The sequence below is a fragment of the Coregonus clupeaformis genome, chromosome 21 (assembly GCF_020615455.1).
Source record: "Coregonus clupeaformis isolate EN_2021a chromosome 21, ASM2061545v1, whole genome shotgun sequence".
Classification (NCBI taxonomy): Eukaryota; Metazoa; Chordata; class Actinopteri; order Salmoniformes; family Salmonidae; genus Coregonus; species Coregonus clupeaformis.
The window spans coordinates 22443797-22465507 of NC_059212.1; the positions used below are offsets into that span (position 1 = coordinate 22443797).

The 21711-nt window shown below is 42.8% G+C and overlaps 1 protein-coding gene across 5 annotated transcripts in view; it reads left to right on the forward strand.

Moving 5' to 3' along the window:
- LOC121535094 (cyclic AMP-dependent transcription factor ATF-6 alpha) overlaps positions 1 to 21711 on the forward strand; it is a 42783-nt gene that overhangs the window by 16114 nt on the left and 4958 nt on the right. For 4 of the 5 annotated variants that reach the window (XM_041841810.2, XM_041841807.2, XM_041841809.2 and 1 more), the window contains exons 12-14: positions 9902 to 9969; positions 12376 to 12487; positions 19113 to 19197. In XM_041841810.2, coding sequence (XP_041697744.2) covers positions 9902 to 9969; positions 12376 to 12487; positions 19113 to 19197 — 265 coding nt within the window. The remainder of the gene's footprint in view (positions 1 to 9901; positions 9970 to 12375; positions 12488 to 19112; positions 19198 to 21711) is intronic. The other variant, XM_041841811.2, reaches the window with a different exon arrangement.

Here is a 21711-nt window from a genome sequence, read left to right on the forward strand (position 1 = left end):
TGGATCCACAGCCACTCCGTATTTTGTTATGACATCTGTTATGTGCCATCTATGACAGCCTAAATAGAGAGGTTTGAAGACTGGGTGCTATAGACCGTATTATTGTTTTAGACTGACTTCCATTTGAACCCAGTGAGTCAAGTATGCTGCTTCAGAATGTGAGGAGCCCAAATCATTAAATCAGTTTTACAGGCTCCTTCAGCCGGTTTACATTATTATACAGACTGAGCTGCCGGAGAGGACCGGGATCTATAAAGGAGCTATATAGCTCCGCAAATGTAGTCCTAAAAAGTTGGTCCCACTTAGAAACAAAATAATGTGAATTTGAGTGCTTGGCTGTTTTAACCCTTTACGCTAGTGGGAATTGGCCTATATGGATGGGGTTAAATTGAAATGTTTCTTACAGAAGAAATATGAAATGCATATGCATAACCATGGTAGCAATTGAAAGGGAGCAGTTTTGAGATTTTATTAGACCAAAGGTGAGGACACAACAGTTCACATGACACAAGATTGAATGTAAACATTAAACTGTTGATTTTATGTGCATTTTACATTTACTGTACTTTTCTCCACATTTGTTGATAACGAAATCTGAAAATACTCTGAATACATTCAGTAACATAAGAATATTCCTGGAAAATGTGTTGTAGGTGCAACATAAGCTTGTTCTATTGCCAACATGACTAGCTAAGTTATAAAATATGATATTACAGTGGTAGGCTTTCACACAATTCAGGGAAACGGATCGTAATGTTGGTGTGCATAGAAAGGATTACAGTAGACAAACAGGCTCATTCTGTTCAGAACAACCCAGGGTATGACACCATGTCATCTTGTAACTGTACATCAAACATAATGATCATAAACGTTGACACTGTACATGACATGACATTTATTTACATTTACATCATTTACCAGACGCTCTTATCCAGTATTTGTCTAATTTTTATATTTTTTCTTATTTTTAGAGTATATTTTAATTTTTCATTTGTTTTATATATATATATATATATTTTTATTTTTTTTTTTTTTTTTTATTGGTATGTATTTTTTTTGGGGGGTGGGTAGAAGGATTACTTTTATACTATCCCAGGTATTCCTTAAAGAGGTAAGGTTTCAAGTGTCTCCGGAAGGTGGTCAGTGACTCCGCTGTCCTGGCGTCGTGAGGGAGCTTGTTCCACCATTGGGGTGCCAGAGCAGCGAACAGTTTTGACTGGGCTGAGCGGGAACTGTGCTTCCGCAGAGGTAGGGGGACCAGCAGGCCAGAGGTGAAAGAACGCAATGCGCTCGTTTGGGTGTAGGGACTGATCAGAGCCTAAAGGTAAGGAGGTGCCGTTCCCCTCACAGCTCCGTAGGCAAGCACCATGGTCTTGTAGCAGATGCGAGCTTCAACTGGAAGCCAGTGGAGTGTGCGGAGGAGCGGGGTGACGTGAGAGAACTTGGGAAGGTTTAACACCAGACGGGCTGCAGCGTTCTGGATGAGTTGTACGGGTTTAATGGCACAGGCAGGGAGGCCAGCCAACAGCGAGTTGCAGTAATCCAGACGGGAGATGACAAGGGCCTGGATTAGGACCTGTTCTGCTTCCTGTGTAAGGTAGGGTCGTACTCTGTGAATGTTGTAGAGCATGAACCTACAGGATCGGGTCACCGCTTTGATGTTAGCGGAGAACGACAGGGTGTTGTCCAGGGTCACGCCAAGGTTCTTTGCACTCTGGGAGGAGGACACAACGGAGTTGTCAACTGTGATGGCGAGAACATGAAGCGGGCAGTCCTTCCCCGGGAGGAAGAGCAGCTCCGTCTTGCCGAGGTTCAGCTTGAGGTGGTGATCCGACATCCACACTGAAATGTCTGCCAGACATGCAGAGATGCGATTCGCCACCTGGTTATCAGAAGGGGGAAAGGAGAAGATTAATTGAGTGTCGTCTGCGTAGCAATGATAGGAGAGACCATGTAAGGATATGACAGAGCCAAGTGACTTGGTGTATAGAGAGGATAGGAGAGGGCCTAGAACTGAGCCCAGGGGGACACCAGTGGTGAGAGCACGTGGTGCGGAGACAGATTCTCGCCACGCCACCTGGTAGGAGCGACCTGTCAGGTAGGACGCAATCCAAGAGTGTGCCGCGCCGGAGACGCCCAACTCAGAGAGGGTGGAGGAGGATCTGATGGTTCACAGTATCAAAGGCAGCAGATAGGTATAGAAGGATGAGAGCAGAGGAGAGAGAGTTAGCTTTAGCAGTGCGGAGAGCCTCCGTGACACAGAGAAGAGCAGTCTCAGTTGAATTACCAGTCTTGAAACCTGACTGGTTTGGATCAAGAAGGTCATTCTGAGAGAGATAGCAGGAGAGTTGGCTATAGACGGCACGCTCAAGAGTTTTGGAGAGAAAAGAAAGAAGGGATACTGGTCTGTAGTTGTTGACATCGGAGGGATCGAGTGTAGGTTTTTTGAGGAGGGGTGCAACTCTCGCTTTCTTGAAGATGGAAGGGACATAGCCAGCGGACAAGGATGAGTTGATGAGCGAGGTGAGGTAAGGGAGAAGGTCTCCGGAAATGGTCTGGAGAAGAGAGGAGGGGATAGGGTCAAGCGGGCAGGTTGTTGGGCGGCCGGCCATCACAAATCGCAAGATTTCATCTGGAGAGAGAGGGGAGAAAGAAGTCAAAGCATAGGGTAGGGCAGTGTGAGCAGGACCAGCGGTGTCATTTGACTTAATAAATTAGGATCGGATGTCGTCAACCTTCTTTTCAAAATGGTTGACGAAGTCATCCACAGAGAGGGAGGAGGGAGGGGGAGGAGGAGGAGGATTCAGCAGGGAGGAGAAGGTGGCAAAGAGCTTCCTAGGGTTAGAGGCAGAGGCTTGAAATGTACAGTGGTAGAAAGTGGCTTTAGCAGCAGAAACGGAGGAAGAGAATGTAGAGAGGAGGGAGTGGAAAGATGACAGGTCCGCAGGGAGTCTAGTTTTCCTCCATTTCCGCTCGGCTGCCCGGAGCTCTGTTCTGTGAGCTCGCAATGAATCGTCAAGCCATGGAGCAGGAGGGGAGGACTGAGCTGGCCGGGAGGATAGGGGACATAGAGAGTCAAAAGATTCAGAGAGGGAGGAGAGGAGGCAGAATCAGGAGATTGGAGGGAGAAGGATTTAGCAGAGGGAAGAGATGATAGGATGGAAGAGGAGAGAGTAGCGGGAGAGAGAGAGCGAAGGTTGCGACGGCACATTACCATCTGAGAAGGGGCAGTGAGTAGTGTTGGAGGAGAGCGAGAGAGAAAAGGATACGAAGTAGTGGTCGGAGACTTGGAGGGGAGTTGCAGTGAGATTAGTAGAAGAACAGCATCTAGTAAAGATGAGGTCAAACGTATTGCCTGCCTTGTGAGTAGGGGGGGACGGTGTGAGGGTGAGGTCAAAAGAGGAAAGGAGTGGAAAGAAGGAGGCAGAGAGAAATGAGTCAAAGTATTTTATGATATGGAAAAGTGCACATTTGGACTCACGGGTGTTTGGCTCACTTGTATGACATCAAAGCAGTATTTATTATAATCCTCAATGTCTCATCTTTCAAAATACACCGGGTCCTCTTAATTTACAGCATTTCCCTCACTCAAGTCAACAAAAAATGTGCTAAAGTTGCTCAATCACCGGGAGGGATGGGGGCACTTCTTGTTGCGCTCGGTGCTCAAGCTCAGAACAGCTGTCAGTCAAAACCTAAACAGCGCTGTGAAGATCTGAGCCTGAGCTCTGAAGTCATGTATAGCATGTTACTGTACAGCCACTGCGTTTCAATTTAGCCGTTTTCGGTTACGAGTGTAAAGGGTTAACATTGGTTGAGAGAGTTCACATAAAGCTTTTAACCATGTCTTCATACAGTGTGCGCTGCACAAAACTGCCCTTTGTTACTGTATGCACCACTTACTGTAGAGAAAAACATACTAGGGAAGACACCCAAAGAAATGCTGCCACTAACATTAGTTGACATGGGACGCAAATGATAACCAGATCAAATACAAACTCAGACGGCTGATTCAGATTTAGCTTGCTTTAGACACTTACAATAGTCTATCCACTCAGAAATCGACTGCTTGGAATTTTGATTTTGGGAAGATTCCAAATGTTTCTAGCTTCCTGTGTAAGATATATTTAAGGGGGTCGCCTAATTGGAAGTGGGGGTTTTCCACTGTTAATGACACCCTCTGGGTCTTGCAGGAAGTTGAGTGAATTCTCTGTGATGATCGTCGTGGTAGGTAGAAGGAGGGAGAGGATATAAAGCTGTGAATGTTTTATAAAGTTGGAGTTGTACAGCGTTTCATGCTCAAGGCTAAGACCTCTCACAAACAGATGGAAACTGGGAGCAGACCGTTCCAAACTATTTACAGGCACTTCTACCACCATCTCTCCCATGCACGTAACCCCCAGGGCTAGACCTGGACTCAGCCTTTCTTCTCACTGGCTGTGTCTCACATGAAACGCTACTCACAAGGAAGTGCACTACTTTTGACTAGAGCCCTGTTGCATTGGTTACATACAGTGTGAGTGATCAACTCTTCTCAAGGTACTCTTTTATACGACTCAGATAAATACATTTCCTACGGTACTTCTTTGGATGTGTTTAAACGTTAAACTCTTCCAGACTTTCCTGTCCTTTGGAAAACCCCTATGCATTTTCCTCTATCTATAGCAGAACGAACTGAAAAGAGGTAGAGACCTGTGATTTCTCCGACCTGGAGATTTGATCTATCCTAGTTTTGCCGAATATTGGCACCTCCTTAGCGCTTTGACCTCATGCTCTTTCTTCTGGGTTCCCACGTTGAACCTACAGTATAATTTGATGAGAAGAAGCTAGAAGACTCATAGGGCTGACTATTTCATTCCAGTAAAGCGCAGGGCAGAGGTTGAACCCCAGACTGTAAGTTTATTACAGTGCAGCTGAAAAACCCCACTGAGGTCCATGAAACGCACGGTGAAGCACAGGCTTGGAGAGCCCTCTACGCGTTGGACGAACCCATCTGTAACTCTCTCTCTCTCCATCCTCACCAACCTGCTGTGTGGAAAGACAAGAAGGGACAAAGTGGAGATAATGTTTGTTGTTGTCATATTTCCTGTGATATCACTTTAAATATTAGACTAGAGTGTCTTACCAGGTCAGGCCGGATTCGTTGCGGAGCGGGTCTTGAAAACCGCCTCACTCCACTCTTCTAGTCCCACAGGAATGAGGCTAGCACGCATAGTTTGAAGAGGGATATTTCAGGTGAAAAGGGAATTAAATCTACGGTACAGACTGTACATCATACAGTCAGGCTGAATACCAAACTCAAGCTGTTCATGAGTAATGCCACTGTCTCAGATTCTGCAGTGAAAGCAAATCAAATGTTATTTGTCACATGCGCCGAACAGGTGTAGACCTTACCGTGAAATACTTACTTCCAAGCCCTTAACCAACAATGCAGTTTTAAGAAAATAGATTTAAGAAAATATTTACTAAATAAACTAAAAGTCAAAAATTTAATAAAAAAAGTAACACAATAAAATAACAATAACTAGGCTATATACAGGGGGTACCAGTACCGAGTCAATGTGCGGGGGTACAGGTTAGTCAAGGTAATTTGTACATGTAGGTAGGGGTAAAGTGACTATGCATAGCTGATTTCTATTTTGTACTGGAGTGACGTTTTTGGTTTTCTATGGTGTCCGTGTCGAAATATGTCTGCGTTTGGTTTATCTTGACCTCTCGGTCTCTGTGGAGAGTATGTCCTGAATGGAGAAACTTGGCACAGAAAAAGTGATGTTTCTATCGGTCTCTGTATCGCACATCTGTGTGTGAGACTGATTTCGATAGCACCTAACTGGCTGAATGATGAAGAGAGTTGGACGAGCGTCTTCTAGATTTACCATCACTTGCCTCTCTATTTCCTTTTGGTACAGAGCAGATAACCCAGTTAGATATGAAAGTCTAGTCACTCCTGCTTAGTCACTTTACCCCTGTCTACATGTGCAGATAGTGAGCTCCAAAAGTGTTGGGACAGTGACACGTGTTGTTGTTTTGGCTCTGTACTCCAGCACTATACAATGACTATGAGGTTAAAGTGCAGACTGACAACTTTAATTTGAGGGTTTTTTCATCCGTATCGTAGTCAAAGTAGTCAAAAGTTTAGTATGTGGTCCCATATTCCTAGCGCAATGATTACATCAAGCTTGTGACTCTACAAACTTGATGGACGCGTTTGCTGTTTGTTTTGGTTAAGAATAGAATATGTTTCTAAACACTTCGACATTAATGTGGATGCTACCATGATTACGGATAGTCCTGAATGAATAGTGAATAATGATGAAAGAGAAAGTTAGACGCACAAATATTATACCCCCAAGACATGCTAACCTCTCACCATTACAAAAACAGGGGAGGTTTTTATTTTTTGAGGGTATGATATTTGTGCGTCTGTAACTTTCACACTCATCATTATTCACTATTTATTCAGGACTATCCGTAATCATGGTAGCATGCATCCACATTAATGTAGAAGTGTTTAGAAACATATTATATTCTTAAACAAAACAAACAGCAAATGCGTCCAACAAGTTTGTAGAGTCACAAGCTTGATGTAATCATTGCGTGCTAGGAATATGGGACCACATGCTAAACTTTTGACTACTTTGACTACGATATGGATACTTTAATACACATACAGTACCAGTCAATACCTGGAATGCATTTCAATTAACAGGTGTTCCTTTGTTAAAAATTAATGCGTTAGAGCCAATCAGTTGTGTTGTGACAAGATAGGGGGGGTATATCATTACTTTATGACATGAAGGTCAGTCAATCCGGAAAATGTCAAGAACTTTGAAAGTTTCTTCCAGTGCAGTCGCAAAAACCATCAAGCGCTATGATGAAACTGGCGATCATGAGGACCGCCACAGGAAAGGAATACCCAGAGTTACCTCTGCTGCAGAGGATAAGTTCATTAGATTTACATTTTAGTCATTTAGCAGACGCTCTTATCCAGAGCGACTTACAGTTAGTGAATACATTATTTTTATTTTTTATTTTTCATACTGCCCCCCCCCCCCTGGGAATCGAACCCACAACCCTGGCGTTGCAAACGCCATGCTCTACCAACTGAGCTACATCCCTGCCGGCCATTCCCTCCCCTACCCTGGACGACGCTGGGCCAATTGTGCGCTGCCCCATGGGTCTCCCGGTCACGGCCGGCTACGACAGAGCCTGGATTCGAACCAGGATCTCTAGTGGCACAGCTAGCACTGCGATGCAGTGCCTTAGACCACTGCGCCACTCGGGAGACATTAGAGTTAACAGCCTCAGAAATTGCAGCCCAAATAAATTATTCACAGAGTTAGTCACAGACACATCTCAACATCAACTGTTCAGAGGGGACTGTGTGAATCAGGCCTTCATGGTCGAATTGCTGCAAAGAAACCACTACTAAAGGACACCAATAAGAAGAAGAGACCTGCTTGGGCCAAGAAACACGAGCAATGGACATTAGACCAGTGGAAATGTGTCCTTTAGTCTGGAGTCCAAATTGGAGATTTTTGGTTCCAACCGCCGTGTCTTTGTGAGACGTGGTGTGGGTGAACGGAGGATCTCCGCATGTGTAGTTCCCATCGTAAAGCATGGAGGAGGAGGTGTTATGGTGTGGTGGTGCTTTGCTGGTGACACTGTTTGTGATTTATTTAGAATTCAAGGCACACTTAACCAGTATGGTACCACAGCATTCGCAAGCCATACGCCATCCCATCTGGTTGGGCCTTAGTGGGAATATCATTTGCTTTTCAACAGAACAATGACCCAACACACCTCCAAGCTGTGTAAGGGCTATTTTACCAAGAAGGAGAGTGATGGAGTGCTGCATCAGATGACCTGGCCTCCACAATCCCCCGACTTCAACCCAATTGAGATGGTTTGGGATGAGTCAGACAGCAGAGTGAAGGAAAAGCAGCCAACAAGTGCTCAGCATATATGGGAACTCCTTCAAGACTGTTGGAAAAGCATTCCAGGTGAAACTGGTTGAGAGAATGCCAAGAGTGTGCAAAGCTGTCATTAAGGCAAAGAGTGGCTATTTGAAGAATCTCAAATATAAAATATGTTTTGATTTGTTCAACACTTTTTTGGTTACTACATGATTCCATATGTGTTATTTCATAGTTTTGATGTCTTCACTATTATTCTACAATGTAGAAAATAGTAAAAATAAAGAAAAAGCCTTGCATGAGTAGGTGTGTCCAAACTTTGGACTGGTACTGTAAGTGAATTTGTCCCAATACCTTTGGTCCCCTAAAATGGGGGGAAAACGGTTCACCTGATATGGATGAAATTACCCTCAAATTAAAGCGGACAGTCTGCACTTTAACCTCATTGTCATTGTATCACTGTATCTACCTCAAGTACCATGTATCCCTGCACATTGATATGGTATTGGTACTCCTTGTATATAGCCTACATTCTTTTGTGTTTTTATTGTCTTTATTTAACTATACATCGTTGAGGAAGAGCTTGTAAGTAAGCATTTCACTGTAGGTCTACACCTGTTGTATTCAGTGCATGTGACAATAAAATGTGATTTGATTTGAAGTCCCCTCTGTCTATCCAATCTCATCTCTGCTCCACACCAGGATACAGTTCAGTATGTTCTGAGTTTCTGCCATGTCCTAAAACGTCTGTGGTAAACTTGTACTACATTCGGTAGGATTTATCGCAGACTAGAATTACTGTCTCAATGGAATCCTAATCCCCCTCATCTGTACTGAGGTATGGTGTATTCAAATTAAATCAAACTTTATTCATACAGCACATTTCAGACATCACATATGTATTTTACTACAGAACATAAGAGGATAAAAAACAAAATAATAACAATAACAACTGAATGACTAAAAAGCACCCTAAGGAAAAACAAAGCTAAAAAGGTGTGTTTTAAGATCTCTTTTAATTTTCCACAGTTTCGACCCCCCTCAGGTGTACATTCTAGGACACCCTCAGCCTCATGCCTCACCCCTCCTTAAGTCAATTGTCTACCCCCCTTGAAGTGTGAGGCTGAGGCATGACGATTGACTTAAGGAGAGTTGTTGATTGACTCAGTGAGGGGTGAGGTTTGAAGCTGAGGGTGACCTAAAATGTAGATCACTCTGGGCACAAATCTCCAACCACAGTGAAACATGAAACGCCTTTTCAGAGTCTCGGAATGTCCCGAAGTGCTAGGAAGACTAATTTCTCGAAATGAGCCTGATGGTGTTTGCACAGCTGCAGGCCACTCATGACCCGTTGAACTGGCGTGCCTGGACTCACTGTCATGATCTTTGATTGGCTTTAGTCAGTTGTTTTTAAAGTGTTAATTTCATCCCAGCCTTGTTGGTTTTTATGGTAATATTGCATGTGTCATCCAACGATATGGGTTGTATCAACTTATTCCTGAAGTGCTCAAACATGACATAAAAGAAGCTAACTGATATGTTTTTAGATTTTGATCGGAAAGTTTTAAAGGGGAAGTGTCTTATATTTTAAAGGAAAACATTTCAGCTTACATGTATTTTGAAAGGGCAACTGTCTGAGTTTGCTTGGTGACAGGTTATATGTGCTTTAGTTTCACATGTAGTTCACAGGCCATATGTATAGCAGAGATAGGATGAGGAACAGGTTCTGAGGGTCTACAACAGAGCATTGCTCTCAGAGAGCATCCTGAAGTCCATTCATGTAGCATACTGGCTAAGGAAATGGTAAACTACAAAAGAATACCACATATATTATGTATTTGTCTCTTTTAAGTTCTACTTGTTTTTTATTTTGTCATCAATCAGCCAAGACAAAATACAATATGGTATTCCAATCTTCAGTATATGATTAAAGTTTCAGAATTGAACAGAAATTACTCACTGACCAGCATTTTATCACTTTTTCACAGAAGTCACCTGAGGAGAGACCCCAGACGAACCAGTCCAGTAACTCGGTTGTAACAGTCCGCTACTCTGAGTAAGTATTTATCACAAATGGCAGAATTGATTTGGGGTTTTGTGCAAATACTTTTTAAATGGACCCTACAATATTTTCGATGTCTCACTTTCCCAAACTCTTCAGATGTTCACAATATTTCTCTCCAAATTATTTTATGGTCATGGTTTTCTTTCTGGTTCCACTATTGTTTCTTCAACAGAATGAGAGGCCATTCCAGTGGTGTTGCTATTTAGCTGCCCAACCACAATAGTAGCCTTTGCTACCAAGTCACCAAATGGTAGACCTATGCTACATGAATCCTACTGGACTCTAAGATGTTTGTGTTACACTGTGAGCTGAGAACTTGGAGTACTATTACTAGCTGACTTATTCTCTTAAAATACAGTAATAGGCATAATAATACCATTGTAATAATGGTTAATGTAAAGGAGATGGTGATTTTAGTTACAGTAAATGTAGTTACTGTAAATTTCATCAACATGTTCTAGGTCTCTGACTGTTGTCAAATCAAATCAAATGTTATGTCACGTGCGCAGTGAAATGCTTACTCACAAGACCTAACCAACAATGCAGTTTTAAGAGAAATAAGTGTTAAGTAAACAATAGATAAGTAAAAAATAAAAGCAGTAAAATAACAGTAAAAATAACAGTAGCGAGGCTATATACAGTACATATACAGTGGGGAAAAAAAGTATTTAGTCAGCCACCAATTGTGCAAGTTCTCCCACTTAAAAAGATGAGAGAGGCCTGTAATTTTCATCATAGGTACACGTCAACTATGACAGACAAAATGAGGAAAAAAAAATCCAGAAAATCACATTGTAGGATTTTTTATGAATTGATTTGCAAATTATGGTGGAAAATAAGTATTTGGTCAATAACAAAAGTTTCTCAATACTTTGTTATATACCCTTTGTTGGCAATGACACAGGTCAAATGTTTTCTGTAAGTGTTCACAAGGTTTTCACACACTGTTGCTGGTATTTTGGCCCATTCCTCCATGCAGATCTCCTCTAGAGCAGTGATGTTTTGGGGCTGTCGCTGGGCAACACAGACTTTCAACTCCCCTCCAAAGATTTTCTATGGGGTTGAGATCTGGAGACTGGCTAGGCCACTCCAGGACCTTGAAATGCTTCTTACGAAGCCACTCCTTCGTTGCCCGGGCGGTGTGTTTGGGATCATTGTCATGCTGAAAGACCCAGCCACGTTTCATCTTCAATGCCCTTGCTGATGGAAGGAGGTTTTCACTCAAAATCTCATGATACATGGCCCCATTCATTCTTTCCTTTACACGGATCAGTCGTCCTGGTCCCTTTGCAGAAAAACAGCCCCAAAGCATGATGTTTCCACCCCCATGCTTCACAGTAGGTATGGTGTTCTTTGGATGCAACTCAGCATTCTTTGTCCTCCAAACACAACGAGTTGAGTTTTTACCAAAAAGTTCTATTTTGGTTTCATCTGACCATATGACATTCTCCCAATCCTCTTCTGGATCATCCAAATGCACTCTAGCAAACTTCAGACGGGCCTGGACATTTACTGGCTTAAGCAGGGGGACACGTCTGCCACTGCAGGATTTGAGTCCCTGGCGGCGTAGTGTGTTACTGATGGTAGGCTTTGTTACCTTGGTCCCAGCTCTCTGCAGGTCATTCACTAGGTCCCCCCGTGTGGTTCTGGGATTTTTGCTCACCGTTCTTGTGATCATTTTGACCCCACGGGTGAGATCTTGCGTGGAGCCCCCAGATCAAGGGAGATTATCAGTGGTCTTGTATGTCTTCCATTTCCTAATAATTGCTCCCACAGTTGATTTCTTCTAACTAAGCTGCTTACCTATTGCAGATTCAGTCTTCCCAGCCTGGTGCAGGTCTACAATTTTGTTTCTGGTGTCCTTTGACAGCTCTTTGGTCTTGGCCATAGTGGAGTTTGGAGTGTGACTGTTTGAGGTTGTGGACAGGTGTCTTTTATACTGATAACAAGTTCAAACAGGTGCCATTAATACAGGTAACGAGTGGAGGACAGAGGAGCCTCTTAAAGAAGAAGTTACAGGTCTGTGAGAGCCAGAAATCTTGCTTGTTTGTAGGTGACCAAATACTTATTTTCCACCATAATTTGCAAATAAATTCATTAAAAATCCTACAATGTGATTTTCAGGATTTTTATTTCTCATTTTGTCTGTCATAGTTGACGTGTACCTATGATGAAAATTACAGGCCTCTCTCATCTTTTTAAGTGGGAGAACTTGCACAATTGGTGGCTGACTAAATACTTTTTTCCCCACTGTATATGTCATAGATATTGTCAGACTCTCTAAGATGTCAATTAACTTTAATTACACATCAGATTTATATTATGTTAGATTTAGTTTTGATATTATATTTGAATGTCATATAGTGTATTTCACTGTCACCTCTGTCTCTCTCTCAGTAGACCAGGGAGGGAGGTTCAGGTGTACTACTCACGCCATCAAAGCTACAGGGACTTCTTTGATGAGTTAAATCGACGAGGCGACACTTTCTACGTGGTGTCCTTTCGCAGGGTGAGTCACTCCATGCATATTCCATACCATTTTCCATAGAAGCAGGCAACAATGTGTCCTTCGGATTGTGACTGATCTCAAGGCCAATGGAGATCGGGTCTGTGACTGTTTCATGGCCAATGGAGATCGGGTCTGTGACTGTTTCAAGATGCAGTATTGGCATCAGCATGTCTTCAGCAGATGAAACTGCTGAGTAGGAAAGAAAGCGGTCATGAAACAATTTTGAAGCGCATATTGAGCATGATCCAGGGTACCAACTTTCTGTCTTAATTGAAGGCGGAAAGCCCCGACTGAAAAAGCAGATGTTCTTTTGAAGCTTAGGAAAATATTTCCTTTTATTTCCTTTTCTTTTTACTCCCAAATGCATGAATGAATGAGGATTGAAAAATGGCTGTGGCTGATTTTAAATATGTACATTGGCATTTCAATCGTCACAAATGAGCATATGTAATGCATTTGTATGTGATTTGTAGCTTTAACAGTATACAGTTAATGACTGACCTATTGGTGAGTTTCATTCGTGTGTTTGATGTATTGAATTCTGAGGGAGCACATTCGGAAGGAATTTTATGTCTTTCAGTCACCTAGGGCATGTAGACCTTATGAAATTGGCATCCATATTAAATGATCTAGAACAATAAAGAAGTTACTTGAGGCTGTTCTTATATTCCTTTTATTCTGTGTGGTGTTTTGGTAAAATTACCGTTTATGGTTACCGACGGAGTCCATTTCTCGTAAGCTATAAGATTGGAATTTCACTTTTTTATTTGATGTAGCCTAACCACAGATAATCTTTAGATTTATTGATTAAGCACATATTCCTTCCGTCCCATACATTTTGACATCTTTTGTCTGGTCAATTCAAATGATGTATCCATTGTACTGACACATCTCCAAAACATTTACATTAAAGCAGAAATCAAAATAACCTGTTTATCGGCAACCTCTGCCAGGAAAGTGTCTTCGATTACCAAATTGAACATACCTCCGTTTTCATAAAAGTACCACAAACTATGAACTCTGAGACCCCCTAGATCTGTTAGTCCTTCTCCTCTGATATGTTTCCAGACTTTCCATAAGACATATCATAGAGCGAAACCTGTAAAGTCTTCAGAGGCTTCGTAAAAGCATTCTCATGATGCTAATCGGCTGAATCCCTTCTTAGTGCTGTCTCTGTTACACTGAGAAGGCTTTCATTGTCATTCCCAACCAGAAGGACTGACTGTCTTATTCCAATGCACCCCTAACACTGCCCCCCCCCATTAAATTAGCCATCTATTCAGAAAGTCTTAGGTCTGATTTGCAACATTATTCCAACCTGATGACTGCTCAGGAGAATTAGCAGGGACCATTCTCTCTGATGGCCTGCCAACGTCTGTTTTGTGAGAACCTGAGAGCGAGAGAAACAGGCAGAGAGAGAAGGAAAGTGAACTCTGATCACAATCTCTCCATTTGGACCATCAATTCCCAGGGGCACCTCTTTAGCTCTTTTGTGTGCCCGTCAGTTCTGCTCTCTGAGGGCCCTTTATCCAAGGACCAGATATCTGTTTCCTGAAGGCCCTGTTTACTGAGCCACAATGGGGATTCAACCCACCCACCACCTGCCTTCAGACCTGCCTACATCATTCAGACCGGATAAGAAACTCTTATTCCATTTTTTTTGTATCATGGCCTCAATGGAAACCCTTTGCTGGCAAACCAAGAATGCTCCTTTCCAGTAGTTACTGTACATAAGCTGTACATTGAGAGCTGTTGTCAATGTGTCAAACCCTCCACACTTTGACGATCTTAAAATAACTTTTCAAAAAATGTAATTCATCATCTCCAGCACCACCCCAACATCAACATATGTGAAAATGGCGCGTTTCTATGTTTTGTAGTAAAACAGATAGAGAAAGAAGTGTTTCCAATTTTTTACATTTTAGTCATTTAGCAGACGCTCTTATCCAGAGCGACTTACAGTTAGTGAGTGCATACATTTTCATACTGGCCCCCCGTGGGAATCGAACCCACAACCCTGGCGTTGCAAGCGCCATGCTCTACCAACTGAGCTACACGGGGTCCAATTACATCATCAACCAATTAGTAGGCAAGGCCTATGATGCACACCGATGATGTAGTTGGAAACACGTATCTTTTTTTCCCACAAAACATAGAAACACGGCATTTTCACATATGTTGATGTTGGGGTGGTGCTGGATTTTTTTGAAAATGTCCTTTAAGTTCGTCAAAGTGTGGAGGGTTTGACACATTGACAACAGCTCTCAATGTACAGCTTATGTACAGTAACTACTGGAAAGGAGCATACTTGGTGAACATTTTCCTTTTAAGCGAGTGTCACGCATTTACAGTAACTGAATGAATTACACTGGGTTAACTGGAAACAAGAGTTGTGACGTTATTGGACGTGGCTGCCGGCTTCTGTACGATCTGTACTTCTAGCCCTCAAATGGGTCATTCAGCCAGCCATTGGATTGGAGTCCTTCTACCAGTAGACAAGAATGTACAGTAGAGGAGGGAGTGACTGATTGCACAGCTGCAGCCGGCTCTCCTAAGCCTAAGCCCTCTCTCTGGCCTGATGGAATGAACAGAGCAGCTTCTGGTTTCATTGGCCTTTCCCAAAGCACACGCCACAACGCAAGTGATGGAAAGAGCAGAACACTAACTTGATGTACATGGTTAGACCTGGGCTGCTGTGGAAAGGAAAAGCAGAACCCAAAGGTTTTGTAGGTGAATATATTCATACCTTCACTCCCTGAATCACTTTTGTTGAGGATAATTGGCTCACTGGGGTAAGTGAAAATATGTTTTTGGACAAAATTGTAGAATTTCTTTCCACTTTTTGGGGGGGCAAAACTCATGGAAACGTGTGGTCTCTTAGAGTTCAGGCCTACCTGCTTTTACAACCTCTGCCAAAGAGCCGAATAGGGGGTTGGCCTACTGTATTCCCATGTAGACAGCTAGCATGTGTCATTTTGAAGACTGCTAGCACCAACGCAACCATACTCAATCCTCTTTCAAGACAAAGTCAAGAATCATTTTCCTGAAGGTGGCTGTTGATAGGCTGTATTTGTATTTATTACTCTTCCTGTGGTCCAGCAACATTAAGGCAGTTATATACAATAAAAAATATTACATGACATTACATTTCATAACACTTTTCACAACACATTAAGTGTGTGCCCTCAAGCCACTACTACCACATATCTACAATACCAAATCCATGTGTACGTGTGTGTAGAGTGCGTGTGTTATCATGTATATGCGTGTGTCACTGCCTGTGTGTGCTGTGACTACCCAATGGGGAACAGTGCCTGGTGTGTGTTTTACACTAAGCGCCTTAGTTCTGTCAGCTTCTTCGAACTGGTGTTGTTTTGAAGGGCTGGATCAGAACCAGAGTCTCAGTCTATTTCAAGTGCAGTTGACCCTGGCTTCCATGTCTCCACCTACTTACACTGTTGTTTAGACACTGTATTGTGCTGATCCGAACTAGGGCTGTTGCGGTGACCGTATTACCGCCACACCAGCGGTCACCAGTCATGAAGGCAGTCAAATTCCACGTGACCGTTTAGTCACGGTAATTAGGCTTCTTCAAGTTCTGATGCTGCTGCTGGTCATTAATAGCCTACCAAACTTGCTAACTGCCTGGTACTCAGCACTCTAATGGAACATTCGCGCTTATAGCCTACTACCATGTCCGCATTGCTGCGCTTATAATGTGAAGAAATAGCCTAAAAGTTTATCAACATTTTAAGCCAAACGTTCTGATCTGTTGCGTCAGCCACATTGCGTAAAGAATGTTTTTTGATGCAAGTGGTTGTATTAATTTGGAATCTATAGCATCCCACAACTGTCCCGGACTATGTTTGGAATATTTATTTCCCCCACAGAATAGAATAGGTTGACTTTTGTACTATGGGGGATAGTAAATTAACATAGGCTAGTGCTTTTGCTGTTCGTTAGGCCTACTCATCTTGTTGGCTGACAAAAAGTAAATATGGACAGTTCTTCCAATATCTTCAATATGCACCTCGGAATTGGATAAGGTCGTGCGCAGTTGCGTCCCCGATGTGTCTATCTTCACTTGTAGCCTGTGAGAAAGACCTGATCACGTGATGGAGAGCCATGTGAGTGAGAGGTGATTTGGAGCGCTCAGCACTCAGGAAGAAGGGCACAACGGACACTGGCTGCAATAGGCATGGATTTGTTTAGGGGGCATTACGGCCACACAAAGGGGATACCGCCGTGAAATTCTAGGCATTATCAAGTGCTTGTTAAATTGTGAATGAGTGTGTACAGCTTGCGCAAAAAACAAAGGAGAGCTCATGCCTTTCAAGCTACTTTTTTTCAAAATCATCATTAGAGTCGCGTCATGCAGCCTTACAATGTATTAAAAATCTAAACATATAGCTCAACGTTTGTAGAACAACTAAAGTTACATTAATAACTCTAAATTAAGCATATAGGAATACCTATTTCTTTGTTAACCGCTCAACACAGTATAGCCGCATGTGCGCACTCCCTCAAATCGATTGGAGAAAATATCCTTTCTATTTTATTCAGCTTTGTTCAATTGTATTCTTCATACTATAAAATAATGCCATGGAATTCTAAGCAAATCTTGTCTGCTAAATAAACTACTGTAGCCCACAGCCATTTGGCATAGCCAGATCAGGACCTAACATAAGGACAACTCAGAGTATGTTATTCTGTTCTTCTGAAAATAGACTACATTTTCTTCATATCATGCTTTTTTAGACCTGTCTAAAATAAATCATGTATTTATTGTGAAGGCTATATTAAATGGATTTATTCGACTTTTTTGAAATGTAGATGTTCCAAAGGTCTGCATCAGTGGCTTGTAGGCTGTGTGGAAGCCAGGAGATGCTAAATGTATTTATGTTAATTACGGTCAATTAGCGTGAGTCCAACAGTTAGTTATTTGCTTGACAATCACCGGCTGACGAAATTTCGTGACCTCCACAGCCCTAATCCGAAGCATTCCGTACTGGCTCAGATATTTCACTCAGAAGCAGACCAATCATGTAGCTAGCTACTTTTAGCAGATGCTAACATTTATGTTAGCCATCTATGTCCATCTGCGGTACAGTCATATGTACTCCCCACAGTGGCAGCTGGCTTCAAAACAAAATATTGTGTCTGTGCCGTCACTCTAGTCTACTGTAAATGTCTGACTTTTTTAGTCTTTTGAGTCTTTTGGTATGTTAACTAGTCCTTGGGAGCCCTAAATTCAATGATGCGTTGAGCAATCCTAATTGACCCCATAGCTCCTCAAAGCCTATAGGCCTACTTTACTGTAAATCTGTTCTACATCAGTTCCTAGTTTTTCCATGACTTCTTCTCTTCATCCAGGAACAGCTCTGTTTTCACTCTTTAAAATCTTTTCAAATACTTTAGCTGGGCTTGATGAGCAATGGAACCAATAGAATAGTCGCAAAACCCACCCACCTGACACCCCAGGAAGGCTAAATCAAACATGGAAAGTACTTGAAAGATTTCAAATAGTTTTTGAACCCAGATCGGGTTTTTGCTGCTGCTCTGTCCCAACTGAGAGCGGAGCGGTCTGGTCTGGTGAAGCTGGTGACAGCGGTCTCTCAACCATGCATGGGTCTCCTCTCCCAAACCACCAATGTTTAACAGGATTTTGAATTACTGTGTTTATGCCTCTAATAAAGTCTAGGGCTCCATGGAGGGGACCTAGATGACTAGCTTATCAGACAGCATGTAGCTGCATTTGAACTCTACCAAGTAGCCTTGGTTTGAGTCAAGAAATTACTGTCTCTGATATGGTCAGTGTTTTAATGGCCATGTGCTTGATTTGTGATTATTTCTTTGAACAATGGATGGCTTGTCTATCCAATGTGCCAATCATTGATTATTTTCATAGAGCCCCAGCTGTCTGCTTTAAAATACATTTACAACCACGTCGTTCTCCTGTTCTTTTTATGTATATGTCACAACCTGCTTTCCAGGTGTCAATGCTGTTGTTAACTACTGTTTTGGCCTGTCTCTTCACATAATGACTGTCTTTACACCCCAAACAGTGAAAATGTTGTACAGTCAAAGTTATGGTCAGAGGTCAATGTATGTTGAGATTTATTGGCATTTATGACGTTTCTTTGTGAATTCCGGACCTCTTGTGCCTTGTTGGGTTCATGCTGCGTGTACTTTAGAGTTATGGCCGCAGTGGCCACTTAAGGGTCTGGATGTTTCTGGTCTGTCATTACGTGTATTTCTTCAGAATCCAGGGAATGTTGTTGTCAGCCTAGAGGTGGACAGACAGTGGCTTGAGGCATTGTTTCGGTTGTAGGCACTGCCCTTGACCAAGGCACCCATGACTGTAAATGATGTACATTTATTGATGCCAGGTCTCCCTTGGGAAAGAGTTCTTCTGACCTCAATGGGACTACATAGTTAAATAAAGGTTAAATCAAATTCAGTCCACATGCATAGTCCTACTGGGATTTGTGAGAGAACATCTGCCCTGAACAGCACAAAATCTCTGTCAAATGTATCTCCTTATTGCCTAAAGACCAGGTCAGCTCTTGAGTAATGACTCACTGCATTAACGCTCTAATCCCCCATTCTCTGTCTGTTTCTCTAGGATCACCTTCTGCTCCCTGCAACCAACCACAGCAAGGGGAGCAGGCCAAAGATGTCCTTGGTGTTACCAGCAATTAATGTGAATGGTAAGGTCCAGGAGACGATGTGCGACTGAGCAACAGCATGCCAAATATAAACGTTTGACTCTAAACTCGAAGGAAGTTTATTGATGTAGTTTTGGAGCAGAGCTTTCACGTAATCAGAAGCCACAGACAATTTACACCTCCACCTACCCACAGTGTATAAACAGAAAACCTACACTCACCATAACTATAGTCATCAGTTTAGTTTAGTGAAAGCTTGAACCAGCTTCAACAACTGATTGTTAGTGGGATGGATGAATACTCACTTTTTCTTCTAGTCTTGAAAGCTTTCCTCTGTATTTACTTCCTATTGATTTAGTAACAGAAATAGCTTTCATGGGTAAGCTAAGCTCTTTGTATTTCTGGCATTTTCAATGCATTAGGCTATTTTGCTGAGGGGAATTGTATTGGTCTGTTGGTGTCCCTTCTACCCTGAAGAAAAGGAAAGGAAGTGGGATACAGATGATAGCGGAACGCTATTGTAGTTTCAGTGCCCCTTTAAGGAAAGAATATATACTTCCTGGAGATCAGAGACATTTGCTTTTCTAATCTTTGGTGATTTACTGTCTCTCCAGTGACCCGGTAGGGTTACGTTTCAGAGAAGTGCTTGTCTGGTGGGGACGGATAAACTGTTTGAAAATATGAGTCAGATTTTACTAGGTCATGGCATGGGGCTCCCAATTGAACTTACTCACCCTCCTTTGTTTGGGCTCTGTTCCCTCAGGCTTCAGAATGTGTTTTTTGTGTGCAGTTATGATTCATTATTGATTAATTTTATAGATCTGTATTTTAAGCTACCAAGTATTGCCCTAATATGTACTATGATTAGCATTCAAACATTTTGTTGTTAAGATGGATAAAGTGTGAAAATTCCAAATTAGAAAGCAACCACTGCACTTGATTGTCATAGCGTCGGAGGTTTCCGATGTACAGTTTCTCATAGACATACTATGCTCAGCACTAAGTGCTGTGAGACCACCGTGCTCTGGAGTTATTATCATGGTTCATTCATTCCACCCCCATACTGTCTCCGGCCAAAGGAAAACCTTCCTCCCTGGACACCTCTGGGGAACGGCTGCCCCCAATCCAGAAGCCCCACCGTCATGGCCATCAGCCAGGCCCTTGTGAACATACGTTAGTGGGTCTCAGAGGCCCCCCAGTACTGCAGAGGCCCCTCTTACCCTCCTCACACTCTTAATGGTCTGAACATTTCCAATACCTGTTTTCTGAGTCGTATGGATCAACCTTGTTATGCAAACGTGAAGTGCATCATCCTACAAAACATAACTGTATGCTGACTGCTTGTTGACGGCAGTTCATATTTTTCTGAATCTGAAGTTCAGTTGGCATGTTACTGTGTTTTTGGAGGGAAACATAAATTATTCATGCTCTTTGTTTGAGGTCTTGGCCATTAGAGTTTGCCACACTGTTTTGTATCAATCTGCCATTACGTAATTTGATAGATGGGTGAAAATGACCAGATTATAGTTTTAGAATGATAAAGATATAAACCGAAGCATTCTCTCTTCAAATTATGACAATACGGCATTGTATAATAATAAATAATTTGGTAGGTGCTTATATTTTTCCTATTTCACACATGTACAAGTGTGTATTAATAGGCATGTGTATATTGGAAATGTTTTTTTGCATATCCCAACTCTCCCTGAGACACCCTCAGAGAGGTCACGCCAGGGTCAGCCATTATCAAAGGCCACCCTGGAGCAATTACCTTTCTCAATGGCACATCAACAGATTTTTTACCTTGTCGGCTCTGGGATTCAAACAAGCAACCTTTCGGTTACTGGCCCAACGCTCTAACCGCTAGGCTGCCTGCCACCCTGTTGTGTTCCATCAGCACCCTTCTTGGGTATGACGCTACAAGCTTGGCACACCTGTATTTGGGGAGTTTCTCTCATTCTTCTCTGCAGATCCTCTCAAGCTCTGTCAGGTTGGATGGGGAGCGTCGCTGCACAGCTATTGTCAGGTCTCTCCAGAGTTGTTCGATCGGGTTCAAGTCCGGGCTCTGGTTGGGCCACTCAAGGACATTGAGACTTGTACCGAAGCCACTCCTGCGTTGTCTTGGCTGTGTGCTTAGGGTAGTTTTCCTGTTGGAAGGTGAACCTTTGCGCCAGTCTGAGGTCCTGAGCGCTCTGGAGCAGGTTTTCATCAAGGATCTCTCTTTCCCTCGACCCTGACTAGTCTCCCAGTCCCTGACGCTGAAAAACATCCCCACAGCATGATGCTGCCACCACCATGCTTCACCGTAGGGATGTTGCCAGGTTTCCTCCAGACGTGACGCTTGGCATTCAGGCCAAAGAGGTCAATCTTGGTTTCATCAGACCAGAGAATTTTTTTTCTCATGGTTTGAGAGTCCTTTAGGTGCCTTTTGGCTAACTCCAAGCGGGCTGTCATGTGCCTTCTACTGAGGAGTGGCTTCTGTCTGGCCACTCTACCATAAAGGCCTGATTGGTGGAGTGCTGCAGAGATGGTTGTCCTTCTGGAAGGTTCTCCCAT